The sequence below is a fragment of the Microtus pennsylvanicus genome, chromosome 4, assembly GCF_037038515.1.
Source record: "Microtus pennsylvanicus isolate mMicPen1 chromosome 4, mMicPen1.hap1, whole genome shotgun sequence".
NCBI classification, from domain to species: Eukaryota; Metazoa; Chordata; class Mammalia; order Rodentia; family Cricetidae; genus Microtus; species Microtus pennsylvanicus.
Window position 1 is genome coordinate 12,055,067 of NC_134582.1, and position 14,241 is coordinate 12,069,307.

General features: G+C 42.3%; 1 protein-coding gene across 8 annotated transcripts in view; it reads right to left on the reverse strand.

The window, feature by feature from the left end:
- The window catches only part of Dym (dymeclin), a 274,253-nt gene that overhangs the window by 128,680 nt on the left and 131,332 nt on the right, over positions 1 to 14,241 (reverse strand). For 4 of the 8 annotated variants that reach the window (XM_075968269.1, XM_075968262.1, XM_075968263.1 and 1 more), the window contains one exon: positions 3,942 to 4,106. The exons of the other annotated variants lie outside the window; for them this stretch is intronic. In XM_075968269.1, the coding sequence (XP_075824384.1) occupies positions 3,942 to 4,106 (165 nt within the window). The remainder of the gene's footprint in view (positions 1 to 3,941; positions 4,107 to 14,241) is intronic. 8 annotated transcript variants of the gene reach the window in all.

Genomic DNA, 14,241 nt, shown 5'->3' on the forward strand with positions numbered 1-14,241 from the left:
CTGAAGGCTTCTAGATGTCTGGTCCCAGATGCAATACTAAGGCATCCCTGACAGGGCACAGAGGCCCTCACCTGCAAATCTTAGTACTTGGGGGGCTGAGGCAGGAGGACTGAAGCTGATCTGGGTTCACAGTGAGTCAGAGGAGACCCTGTCTCTTGAAAAACAACAAAAATACTGAGCAATCTCATATGCAAATCTGTCCCAACAAAAGAGCCTATTTCCCCACCCGGAACACATCATGTGCTCTCCTGTATGTAGCCTCTGAAACCTGTGCCTCTGGGGACATTTTGGATCCCGCCAGAAGGATCTCCTGCTGCCTGTCACCATTTCCCACTGAAGAAATAGCACAAGTCAGGCGTTTTGCCAATGATCTGTGTCTGGAAGGAAGCTCTGTTGCCGCCCAGTGCAGGAATACGAATGTAGTAGTGGCCAAGTGAGCATCTGTTACTTTGCCTCCCGAAGGTCTGGCGGTGAGGACGACCACAGCCCCGTAACTGCTTCTTCTTTCTACCCACAGCCCATGACCACTCTGCTGAAGGCCATTTTCAGCTTGTCCATGTAGGCGGGTTACTCCTGTGATCAACTTTTGGTCAAATTGATGATATACTTTAAAAACAGTAACAGTGTCTCCTTCTATCTCCTGCTGTGTGGACTGCACACTTTACAGTGAACTACTCCAGGCTCTTTGGATGAGGCTGAGACTCTGGGAGTATGGAGGATTCTTGGTCTGAAGCATTTATGGGCATAGCTACCACCTCTGCTCAGGTTCTTCCATGAGAAGGAAGTTGCTAATGTCTTGTCTGTTATGGGGGTGGGCTCTGTTTTCCAGCTATATACATAAGCTGCATAAAAAACCCTGTATTTATATACAATAATTTTCTGTCTTATGGACAGAAGGTCCATAATTTTTGGTAGATTCTAGGAAGTTCAATGATCCCAGAACACCATGACCACTGCACACAGACAAGCACTAACTACCCAAAGGCAGAATTCAAGGCCAACATACTTAACATGCTTAATGGGAACTTAATACTGAAAAGCAGATGTGACAGAAGAAATTATTTTTAACATTCCTGGGTTTTTTTTTTCTCGACATCTTAGCATCAAGCACCAAAAAAATTTAACAGTAGCAAAAAGTAGTGTCCTTGCAACAAAGCGTCTCAACATACAAAGCCTTTCATTTTTCACTGCTTCAACCTCAACTGAAACACTCTAAACAACTATATATTTGATACACACACATACATACATACACATATATATATATGTACATACATATATATGTACACACACACACTCTAAATATCCTGGAGCCAATTAAAAAGAAAGGAAAACAGGTCTTCAGAGATTTCTCATAAAATTTGCCACTCCATCAGAAAACTGAACTTTGTACAGCTGCTAGCAATGAATTCAAATCCTCAGTTACTAAAAACCCTAAAGCTGGTTTCAACACAAATGAAATCTAAGATTGGGAGCTTGAGAAGTGCTCCAAAGACTCCTGGGGTGGAGTGGAGGAGCGTCCAGGTGTGCGAGGCACAGGGATTTGTGAACTATGCCTTCCCCTAAAAGAGGCTGTCGCCCCACATTAAATAAAGACAAATGAAAGTCCCCAAAACTAGAGTCAGACAAATGTACTTATTGAGGAAGATATGTTCTCATGGGAGGGATCTGAGAACTTTATATAAACCAAAACATTCTTAATTTCATAAACTGTACTGTGAGGAGAAATTATGATTACATAAATAAAGGCCAAAATAATAAAATACACGTGAAATACTGGATCAGTCCTGGACACCAACTTCTACAATGAGTGCTGTCAGATACAGACTGCCTAGGAAGATAAGAAGACTGAGCAAAATCCCCTCTTGTAAGAAATTATTAAAGTATCCCAGGTCTACTTAAGGGGAAACTGAGTCATGACACGTGGTTTCCAAGCCTCCAAGGTGTGTGAACCATGCTTCTTGTCAGACATTTGTGTGTTTCTCTCAAGCACAGAGTGGGAACCATCCAGAAGCAGAGGTAGGCAGGCTTAGAATCTTTGCAAATCCCAGCAGCAGAACCCTCCCTCCTCCTGAGGAGGAGCCCAGGAGCTCCCTGAGTTCTACAGAAGTACTGTGACGTCTGTCCGAAAGGAACTGCAGCCAATGACTGAGCTTTCTATCAGTCCTTACGGCAGCAGCTTCTGTTCAACTAAGCCAGCTACCTCCTTCTGATGACACGTGCTGGCAATGCTCTCCAGGAACTGAATCACACGGTAAGCACTCTGCAAGTGTCTGTGACTGCTCTGTAAAACGCTCTGCTGAAGAACCTCTCTACTACTGGGACTAAACCACACTTGACCATGTGTCATAGCGCATTAGTCACCTGCAAATTAGCACAGCGTAACAGGTGGCCAGAGTCTTCTCTCACTAAGCAGTACCCTAGATTGCAGGGGTGGGGTTGAGCATGGAATACTCCTTTACCCTGTGTGAATATGTCACTGTGACTGGTTTATAAAGAAGCTGACTGGCCAATAGCTGGGCAGGTGGAGGTTAAATGGGACTTGCAGACAAAAAGAAAGCTCCAAGAAGAAGGGGAGGAGTCTCAGAATCATTAGTGGAGAGAAGAGATGAACTTGCCCTACTGAGAAAAGGTACCAAGCCATGTGGCAGAGCTTAGATAAGAAATATGGATCAATTTAAAACTTAAAGAGTCAACTAGTAACAAGCCTGAGCTACTGGCCGAGCATTTATAATTAATAATAAATCTCAGTGTGGTTATTTGGGGACTGGCAGGCAGGTCAGAAAGTCTGCCTACAGCTGAGGTTGCAAGCTGGTGGAGAGGAGAGGCCTAACTCCAGTCCATGTTCCTAGCCATCACACCGTGTTAATACTGGCAAGGCCCGGAAGACACAGAGGCCAGAGCAGCACATATGGTAAACAGTCCTGGAATAAGACAAGAAGGTGAAAACTGTTGGGGAACAGTCAAACCCCGTTTCAAAACACTGGACAGCTTCCTGGCCCCACAGCACTTCCTCAAGCACCAACCTCAGACGACCAGGCCTGGCAGTTCATCACAGATACACAGTCAGGCTGCATGGGTCTTGGGAAGGTTTTGTAGTGGAAACCAAAATACCCTTTAGAGGTGAGCAGAGGAGGGAGTCAGGGCAGGTAAGGTATAGAGGAAGGAGGGGTCAGCAGAGAGAAGGTGCTGAGGAAGTGGAAAGCACAGGCAGGATCCGGTCTAACTTAGACATGGAGGAGGAACCCCACCCCCAGGCTCAGGCTGAGGCGTCAGTTCTTCTTCTATGGTGACCCCCATCCCTTGCCCACCAACTAACTTCTCTCTCTCATCCCTTCCCACATCATCTCCCTGGGGTTTCTCCCTCCGTTTTCTTCTATCTTCTTAGTTGATCCTGCATTTTTCTCTTATCTGCTCCAGCAGGTGTAACCGAATGGCAAATATGTAATGACATCTATACTTGTCTAAAACCTGGTACAACTTGACTTTTTAATTTCTCTCCTGTAAACGAGTAATAAACATAAAGTTTAAACAAATCATTTCTACCGTTCTACAGAGTCAAGGCTGATTAACCAAACACACCCATAAGAACAGGGTGGAGCCCCACATAGAGTGCTCAGGTGTGCTTGCCCAGCTCAGACACAAAGCAGACAGAGCACCACAACAACTGCCAGCTAAAGAAAAGATCTAGAAAGGGAGCAGAATATAGAATGTACACAGTGTTTGTGTTGGTCAAAGCCTTTTCCTCGCCCAGGCACATAAAGTTCTCAAGAAGACATTTATAAGAAAATAAATGCAAGCCACCACAGGATTGCTTGGTAGTATTTTAGATATAAAATTTCACCTTTATCAATTAGCAGTTACACATCCCATTAAAGCATGCAACTATCAAGGGCACACAACATGCAGCATGCAATAAATTGGCAGCAGAGGTTAATAACCTGGAAGCATAGGATCTGAGAATGTGAGAGCAAGTTAAAGACAAGAGTTCCTCTCCATTGTCACTGAGGGTCGAGAAGCAATGCTGAAGCGTGGAACAGTGAGAGTGGGGGAAATATAGTTTGTCCAACACATAGACATATCTCCGCAAGTGGCGGCAGGTATAACTGAAAGACAAAGGCAAAAGGAGAGAAACAGAAGAAAGGCGTTTTCCTTTGAAAAACAAATCATCCTTTATATCCTCAAATCTTTCTGTGTCTTCACTACGTGGTGTGGGGTGGTGAGATGGGGGTACTGTTAAAAGAACATAAACAAGAGAACAAATAAGTAGAGAAAAGATGGGCAAAGGTACAAACAGATGGCAAATGAGCACACATGGCATCACCAAAGTGCAAACAGTGAGACATCACTACAGACTTACTAGAATAAGCAATATCCAACTGGTGAGGACAGAGAGCAACAGGAACTCTCACTCTGGTTGAAGAAAATCCAAAATGGTGCAGCCAATTCAGAAAACAACTGGGCAGTTTCTTACAAAACTGTTTACCATATTCCTTGACATTTGCACAAAGGCACTGAAACTTATGTAAATATGAAACAGTGAACATGCATGTTTATAATACCTTTATTCATATTTGCAAAATCTGGGCAGCTGGCAACTACAGAAACTGAGGTATACTATCTACATAGTGGAATATTTGGAGCTAGACAGAAATGGGCTCTTGAGAAAAGTCAGAGGAGAACCCAAGTACATATTACTGAGAAAAAGCTAATCCATAAGTGTATATCCTATGGTTCTAGATGGCCTTCTGGGAAGGGAATACTATAGGGCCAACGTGAAGATCACAGTTGCGAGAGGCTGTAGGGAAGGCGATGGGGAAAAGGGAGAGCAGTGGGAATGTTTAGGATAATGCAAGTATTTTACCTCTTATGATCATCAGAAATAATGTCCATCATACATTTGCCCAAATCTAAACAATCATTACCCTAATGTACATATACAGGCTTTGGTGTGTGCCAGCACAGGTTCATGAGCTGCATCAAATGTTCTACTCTGGCACAGCATGCAGACAGCAGAGAAGATTGAAGAGGAAGGAGGTATACGGGAAACCTCTACACTTTTTGTTCAATTTTACTGTGAACCTGAAATTGCTCTTTAAAAAAAAAAAGCAGAGACAAAAGTCTCAGAATCTAATAGTGTACACATACACACACATATACATGTGTATGTGTGTGTGTATCTACCTTATAGTGAACCACATGAAATCTGCCATGGTAGAATAAGGTGACAGAAGACTTTCTCTCTTCACAGTGATACAAATGCAGCTCTGAGAGGGGCAGCATTACAACATCAAAAACCAAGGGAGTAAGAGAGTGGCAATCAGGAGCCTCAGGAGACTGGATCCAGTGTGGCCACAGGCAGATTTAGAACATTGGGTATTTGATCTCTATAATCCTTGGTTCTATAAACAACAGAGAACAAAAACCAAACCAAAGTAACAATAAAAAATAAAAACTTCTGAAGTTCTACAATCTTTGATGCTGTATTACAAGAAAATAAAAAAATAAGAGGAATACTACAAACAGTTATTATTGTCAGAACACTTTCACTGGTGGCACATTATAGGCCACTAAAACATAACAAGTTTTGAGGCTGAAGAGATGGCTCAATGGTTAAGAGCCCTGACTGCTCTTCCAGAGGTCCTGGTTCAATTCCCAGCACCCACATGGTGGCTCACAACTGTATTTCCAATTCCAAGGGATCTAATGCCTTCTTCTGACCTCTACAGAGCAGGTACATGCTGCACAGATGTATATGCAGACAAAACAAGTTTGAAAGAAGAAAATGTGTAGTTGATATGACAATGCAAATAAAATAATGAACATATCAAGTAACACACTAGATTCAGTCTTTAAAACCGTGTTAAGGAACTACACCTAGAAGCATATAAAGTCATCAAGAGGAGAGGCTATCTATAAAGTACGTTGAACACCAAATAAACTAATAAATTGGTAGGTTTGAAAATTTCCAAATTCTCATAAATGAACAATCCACTTATCCATTAGCCATTAGCCAACCATAAACATAACAGCTAAATACTGTGTACAAGTACTATGTATCAGTCTTCTTCATGTGTAACTGCACTGTATACCAGCCTTCTACATGTGTAACTGTATGTATAACTTCTATGTATGTAACTGTGCCATATACTGGCCTTCTATATGTATAATTGTGCTGTATGCTGGCCTTCTTCATGTGTAACTGTGCTGTATACCAGCCTTCTATGTATGTAACTGTGCCATATACCAGTCTTCTTCATGTGTAACTGTGCTGTATACCAGCCTTCTATGTATGTAACTGTGCCATATACCAGTCTTCTTCATGTGTAACTGTGCTGTATACCAGCCTTCTATGTATGTAACTGTGCCATATACCAGTCTTCTTCATGTGTAACTGTGCTGTATACCAGCCTTCTATGTATGTAACTGTGCCATATACCAGTCTTCTTCATGTGTAACTGTGCTGTATACCAGCCTTCTATGTATGTAACTGTGCCATATACCAGTCTTCTTCATGTGTAACTGTGCTGTATACCAGCCTTCTATGTATGTAACTGTGCCATATACCAGTCTTCTTCATGTGTAACTGTGCTGTATACCAGCGTCATGTGTAATACATGTGTACCAGCCTTCTATGTGTATCTGTACATATACCGGCCTTCTTCATGTATAACTGTGCTGGCTATGAAGAGAGGGACAACACAGATTCCTGCTGCTATACTGTCAGAGGAAGAGATAACAATAAAACTATGAAAAACTGAGTCACAAGACACTAATATGTCCAAGAGAAGACAGTCTAGAAGTCACTAGAAATAGTCAGGGATATTATGAAGGACTCTGAGACTCAAGCATTAAAGAACAAAAACTCAGGAGAATATAGAAATTTGCTTTTGAGGGGGCTGGAGAGATGGCTCAGAGGTTAAGAGCACTGACTGCTCTTCCAGAGGTCCTGAGTTCAATTCCCAGCAACCCACATGGTGGCTCACAGCCATCTGTAATGAGATCTGGTGCCCTCTTCTGGCCTGCAGGCATACATGGAGGCTGAACACTGTGTACATAATAAATAAATAAATCTTTTAAAAAAAAAGAAATTTGCTTTTGAAAAATATAATTTGCTATTGTTTAAAATAAATGGTAACAGCTGACATTATCACCAAGAATGGGACAAGCAAACATGTGTCTCCTGTAGTGATCTCAGTGGGCCTGAATCTAACCCAGAGGTATCAGACAAGTTCAAATGACAGGCACTTGCCCATTTGTCTTAAAGGGTCATAAAGACGACGCCAAGGGGCTGTTTCTGATTGAAAACACGTAAGAGCCCGCTAACTCCAACACGTGACTCTGTTCTTGGATCCTATACTGTGGGGCAAGGAGAACTTAAAAAAAATTAAGATTTATTTATCTGTATGAGTGTTTTTGTCTGAATGTATGTATGCACACCCATGTGTGTGCCTGGGGCATCAGCAGAGGGCATCAGATCCCTGGAACTGGAGTTACAGGTTGTTGTGAGCTACCATGTGGGCGCTGGAAATCAAGACCAGATCTCTTCAGTGCAAGCAACAAGTGCTCTAAAACCTGAGCCATCTTTCCAGCTCCTTTAATATATATATACATATATATCTTTTTAATTTTTAGATTTTTAATTTTTGAGAAAGAAATCAGTGGACAAATAAAAAATCAAATACTAGCACATATATGCAGGAATAGTATTAAATTAGAGTTAAAATTTTTTCTTTCTGTTTGCTTGTTTATTTATTTGTTTTTTTTTTCCAGGCAGAGTCTGTGCATAGTTCTGGCTGCCCCCAAACTCAAAGAAATTTGCCTGCCTCTGCCTCCCAAATACTGGGATTAAAGGTGCGTGCCACCACGTCTGGCAATGTTCAGTTTCTTATTTGAGATGTTGCTACTCCTTCATGGTAAAGATGTACCATGTTCATAGATGCCTTCCAGACACGGCAGGATGAAATGCAGCTCGCCCAAGACCTGCATGGGTTCAACCCAGAGAAACCTGGCACAGAGAAGGGGTGATGTGGGAGTGTCATATATCAATCTGTTGATTTCATTGGTTAAGCAATAAAGAAACTGCTTGGCCCTCATAGGTTAAAACATAGGTGGGAGGAGTAAACAGAACAGAATGCTGGGAGGAAGGGGAAGTGAGCTCAGACTCGACAGGTCTGCTCTCTGGAGCATGGCGTCTCTGCTCCCCTCTCCTGGGCGGATGCGGGGATAGCTCTGCTCTCTGAGGCACACATGATGAAGCTCCGACCCAGGATGGACGTGGGCTAGAATCTTCCCGGTAAGACCGGTGCTCACTAAGACTCGTGCTCACAGATTATTAGAGATGGGTTGATCGGGATATCAGAATTAGCCTAGAAGAGGCTAGATAGAAATGGGCCAAGCAGTGTTTAAAAGAATACAGTGTCCGTGTAATTATTTCGGGGTATAGGCTAGCCAGGCGGCCGGGGTGCTGGGGACACAGCCCCGCTGCTCTTATTTCAACAAAGGGGAAGAGGACACAAAGTCCCGCCCCTAACCAAAAAACTATTTGCACGTCAGACCTGCTGGGGAAGGGAAAGCCAGCCTTCTCCAACGGAGTGCCTCTGAGGATATAAAGTATATCCAGGGTAGGGCCCATGCCCAGGAGCAGTGGGTGAGTACAAAATGGACTCCATGTTTTTTTGGGTGGGCTTTTTGTTCCATCAAACATTTCAAAATGAGAGACAGACACAATGATGAAAAAAGGTGGTTAAATTTTAGTACTTGTAGAATCTGGGTAAAATGGGAATGAAAAGTATTTGTACAAATTACGCAAAGCTTTATAAGCCCAATTTCAAGATAAAGTCTTAGAAAATAAAATGAACATTAGACATCAAAATGAAAGTATTTTAATTAAAGAAAGAAAGCAGAACTATCTTCACAAACCGAGTGCCCGTGTGCTACAGATTTTGTGGTTGACATCTAGAACAACAGCATACCAGTCTGACCTCCACATTTAAGGGCTGGAAACCAGAAAAAGTACAGCGTGGGAAATAAGCAAATGTGGTCTGGAGTCAGCCCATAAAAAAACAGACACTATTGCTTAATATTACACTTCCATAAAAAAGAAACTTCCTAGTGCCTTCTACGGAAATGTCCCAGATTATGCAATGTACAGTTCTGACATATTGCTTGATATTACTCTTCCCAAATGTTCTGTCCTAGAACAACATTCAAGTTTACAAAGCTTGCCAAAAACCACATGCAGAGAAGTAAGGTTTAAAGAGAACTCTATAGTTATGTCTTCTAGCAATGTATTTTACTGTACTTTGACAATAAAATTGTAACATTTTCATAGCAACTCTTTACTAAGTCTTACTTATTCACATGCTTGCAGAGCTTTCAAAGAAAGATGAGATTTTTAAGGCAGGCTGAACTTAGAATGCTCAGATTACTCTGTCTCCTTTTCCTTTTAGTTCCCCCTCTTCCTTTCCTTCCCCTCTTCTTCAACCCGTGTTATCTCTCTCCCTTCTTTCAAGAAAGTTTAACACATCCACTACACACGGATTATTTTGACAAAGACCTTAAGAAAAAAGAAAGTTACACGCCAATATTCTTGATGAGCAGATGCAAACATCCCCAATAAAATACTAACAATGAAATTTTAACAGCATGCTAATGCGATAGTCCATCAGGATAAAATCTCTGGGATGCAAGGATGGCTTGATTATATAAATCAATAAGCATTCTATATTACATCAAAGAATTCAAAGACAAAAGCACACAGTGGCCTTATTACATGTAAAAAAAGCATCAGAAAATATTCTTTTAAAACTTAAACAAAAACCAAAACAGAAAACACCCAATAGTGGTGGTGCGTGCCTTTAGTCCTAGCATTTAGGAGGCAGAGGCAGGTGGATCTCTGAGTTCAAGGCCTGTCTGATATATAGAGTGAGTTCCGTGACAGCGAGGTCTGGTACACAGAGAACCTGTCTCAAAAAACAAACAACAAAGATAACAAACAAACAAACAAAAAAGTCTCATCAAATTAGGTAGGAACAGAATGTGCTGCAGCACAATAAAGGGAGCCCAGTGCTGACAATATACTTCAAGGAAAACAGGAAGTCTAGCAAAAGTAAGGACATCCATTCTCAGCATTTCTATTCAACAGAATATTAGGAGTCCTTGCCAAAACAATTAGGCGAGACAAAAAAAAAAGACACACTATAGCTTCTGAATATAACAGCTGCACATGCTGTGGTTTCTCTTAACGTCTAAAGCTCTCTCACCAGTCACAGGCAGAGTTCCTCTGTGTCCTAGCAGCTGATTCCAAATAACCATTCAGAGACTTATTATTAATTATGAATAGTCGGCTGATAGCCCAGGATGGTCACTAGCTTACTTACATTTTAAATTAACCCATATTTCTTATCTACCCTCTGCTATGTGGTGGTACCTTCTTTCAGCACACCCCATTAATCTTGCTTCTATCTGCATCTCTCGAGACCCTAAACTCCGCCCTTCTTTTTCCCAGCATTCTCTCTGCCTGGAAAAAAATCCTGCCTAGCTACCAGTTTTTTTTTATTAACCATAAGAGCAACACATCTTCACAGTGTACAAAGAGTGTTCCACAGCAACTGTTTACTGTCATGTCCACAGAAAGAAAGCACCCCATGAAAGACTGTTCCTAGACCTAACTGCCACAGAGACCACATAGAGCCAACATGCAGACAAAGATGGACTAATAAAATATGAATAAGTACTCAGCAAGTAATTAAAACACATACACTACACGTAAAAATCCAAGAATTCATAAGATGAAACAAACATGGAAAATTCCAAATAAAAATGTATTGGTTACTTTCAGAGATAAGGAACCAATACCTGTTTCTGAAAATTAAATACTGATTATTAAAAGAAAAAAATTCATCATCAATGCTAGCTACCCAGCTCAGCAGTGCTGTTGGGAAAATGTCTTCTTTACGGCATTTACCTTAGAAATTAAGTACTTAGTGTTAACAGTGAGGAATTCACTGGACAGTCAAAGATCATTAGGTAGATAGGCCATTATATGAAATAATGAAGGCGGAATTTAGAATAAAGGGCTAGACTATCATTGTGTGCACCTGCTAATAAATCTCAAGTCCAAGGTAATTAGTATGTACTTACAGTATGATAAATAGGAACACTTGTTATCTTACTTGCAAAAACTGAATTTGAATTCAGTCTTCTGGAGTTAATTTTCAGCTCATAGGAGAGATTAGACAGAAGGAATAGAAAGGACATGAGAAGCGAGGACACAGAAAACAAGCAAGCAAGGAAGGGACCATGCACTAGGTAAAGCAATCGCTTCCTTTTGTTAAGGGCTGGAGAGCAAACATTTATTCTTCATCTATCTATAAATACACAAGAGAGAAATAATAAAATGCCATATGAGTACCAAATGAAGATCTTGTTCTGAACTAACCAAAATTAAGACTTTTAGGCAATCAACCATGATGCGGGTGCAAATCTGCTGTCTGGAGGTACTAAGGAACTGTTGCCATCTTCTCAGGACAAATGAAGTAGATAATCAAACTGGTATTGGTAGGTTAAGTGTTACAAATGAGAACCTTCACCTGCTCACAACGGTAACTTAAGATTTTTCTGTAAAAGTAAAGATTTAGCCAGATTTCAAGGACACATAAAAGCTAAGTAGGAGAAGGAATGTGTCCAGAATGAACACAAGGCGGAAGGAAACGCGGCAGGAGCTAACCTTGAGGGAAAAGGGTGGTGGGCGGGGAGAGTTGGGTCTTCAGCCAGGGCATGGGAACATCCCAAGTGCATCAATCTGAGGGGTTTCAGGATAAGTTCTGCTTTTGAAGTAATCAGCCAAATTGTGGACTGAAGAGGGAGAGTTGACAGACCCAGGAAAGTTCACATGGGAAGGTAGGGGATCGAAACAATGGATGGCAGAGAAATACTTATTGATTAGGACTTGGTAATGAATTGGACATGGTTGGCAAGAGAAAAGAACTGAGTCCCAGGTTCCTAGATTACAGGAAGGTAGTGTCTTTACCAAGAGGAGCAGGGAAAGATGGTCAAGAAAGACCAGGAAAGGGAAAGGTTCCCATTTTGAATCTGAGGTGAACCCGAAAAGACTCAAGACATTATCAAGTGTCTGGCTGGCCATGCAGGCCAGAGCTCAGAGGAGTGTGCTCCAGAGTCATAGTTCTGAAGGTGGGAGTGGCTGGCGTCACCCAAGAAAGGGTGGTGGGGGGGAGAAAAGATGGGGTAGGAGTGTGTGCTGGCTAGTTTTATGTTATCTTGATACACGCTAAAGTCATCTGAGAGGAGGGGACCTCAGTTGAGATAATGTCTCCATATAATCCAGCTGTAGGCAAGCCTGTAAGGCATTTTCTTAATTAGTGATTGATGGGGGAGGGCCCAGACCACTGTGGGTGGAGCTATCCCTGGGTTTTTAGAGCGAGGTTCTGTAAGAAAGTAGGCTGAGCAAGCCCTAAGGAGCAAGCCAGTCAGCAGCTCCCCTCCATGGCCTCTGTATCAGTTCCTACCTCCAGGTTTCTGGACTGCTTGAGTTCCTGTCCTGACTTCCTTCAGTGGTGGACTAAGACATGATGTAAGCCAAATAAACCCTTTCCTCCCCAGCTTGTTTTCTGGTCAGAGTGTTTCATCACAGAAATAGTAGCCATAACTGGAGGTGGTGGGGGCAGGAAGGTGGTGTTCTGTCTCTGCTTTACTTATGGCCCCCTCAAGCTGGATGTTTCCAACTGACATGGAAACAGTGCTAAGAAGTTGTGTCTTTAAAAAGTAATTGAAGTAGATGAGTGTCCCTGTAAAGGTCCTGAGAATTGACTTCTTGGGATATAAGTGCACAGAGGAAAGAAGTAAAAACTTAACAGAACAATCTAAAAACCAGGAAGTGGTTCTGTGCTAGACAATAAATTCACTCTCCCCTTGATCCTGGACTTCCCAGAATCCAAAAGTATGAGAAACAAATTCTGTTGTTTATAATATGTCTGTAGTAATAAGGGCGGCGGGGCTGCGTCCCCAGCACCCCGGCTGCCTGGCTAGCTTATGCCCGAAATAACAACACACAAACTGTATTCATTTAATCACTGCTTGACCCATTTTTATCTAGCCTCTTCTAGGCTAATTCTCACATATTAATTTAGCCCATTTCTAATCATCTGTGTAGTGCCCCTAGGTGCGCTTACCGGGAAGATTCTAGCCTATGTCCACCCTGGGTCGGAGCTTCATCACGTGCGTCTGCCTGGGAGCTGGGAGCATGGCGTCTCTCTGAGGCGTCTGCTCCCGAGAGGAGAGCTGTGGAGTCTGAGCTCACTTCCTCTTCCTCCCAGTGTTCTGTTCTGTTTACTCCTCCCACCTATCTTCTAACCAATGAGGGCCAAGCAGTTTCTTTTTATTTAACCAATGACCTTCCTCCATCAATATGTCCACTCAATGGCATTTTGTCATAGCAACTGAAACTAAGGCAGGGTTCGAGGAGGACTAAGATGACTTCAAATGCATCTCTTCAGGGCTGGAGAGACGCTCAGCCATCCAGAGCACAATGAAGCTCCTTGCAGGATAGCGGTATGATTCCCAGCATCTACACAGTGGTCCGCAAACATGTTACTACAGTACAGGGAATCTGACATCCTCTGATGGCCTCCACAGGCACTAAGCACACACATATAGTATACAGACATGCATGCACCCAGACACATAAAAATAAAACAAAAAGCTTTAAAAATCTGTTTTTAAAATTGAATTATTTACTGCAGCATTAGAGATTAAAAACAACCATAAGCATGACCACTAAATTATACCCCAGCCCAGTGACTTCCATCTAGTCAGAGGACGACGAACCACTACAGAATTCTGAGTGGTCAAAGACCACAAGGAGGAAGCAGGCATAAAAACAGAATGTTTTAGAGAAGCAAACAGGGTCTGGGGACATGGCTGAGGTATTAAGTGTGGGCTGTTCCTGCAAAGGTCGCAAGTTCAGTTCCCAGCACCCACGGGTGGCTCAGGATTGCTTGTAGCTCTTGCTTCAGGGACTCTGACAGCTCTGTCCTCAGCAGGGTCCTGCACCCATGTGCACACACCCACACAATGCCACCTTACAAACTACAAAGTAAATCCTAAACAAAACCCTATCATCTGTGTTAATAACGTTAAGCACAGCTTCTCCACGGACAGGACTAAGCTATCTCTGTAAGACGTTACAGCGTGGACATGGGTCATATGTGTCTCCTGAGG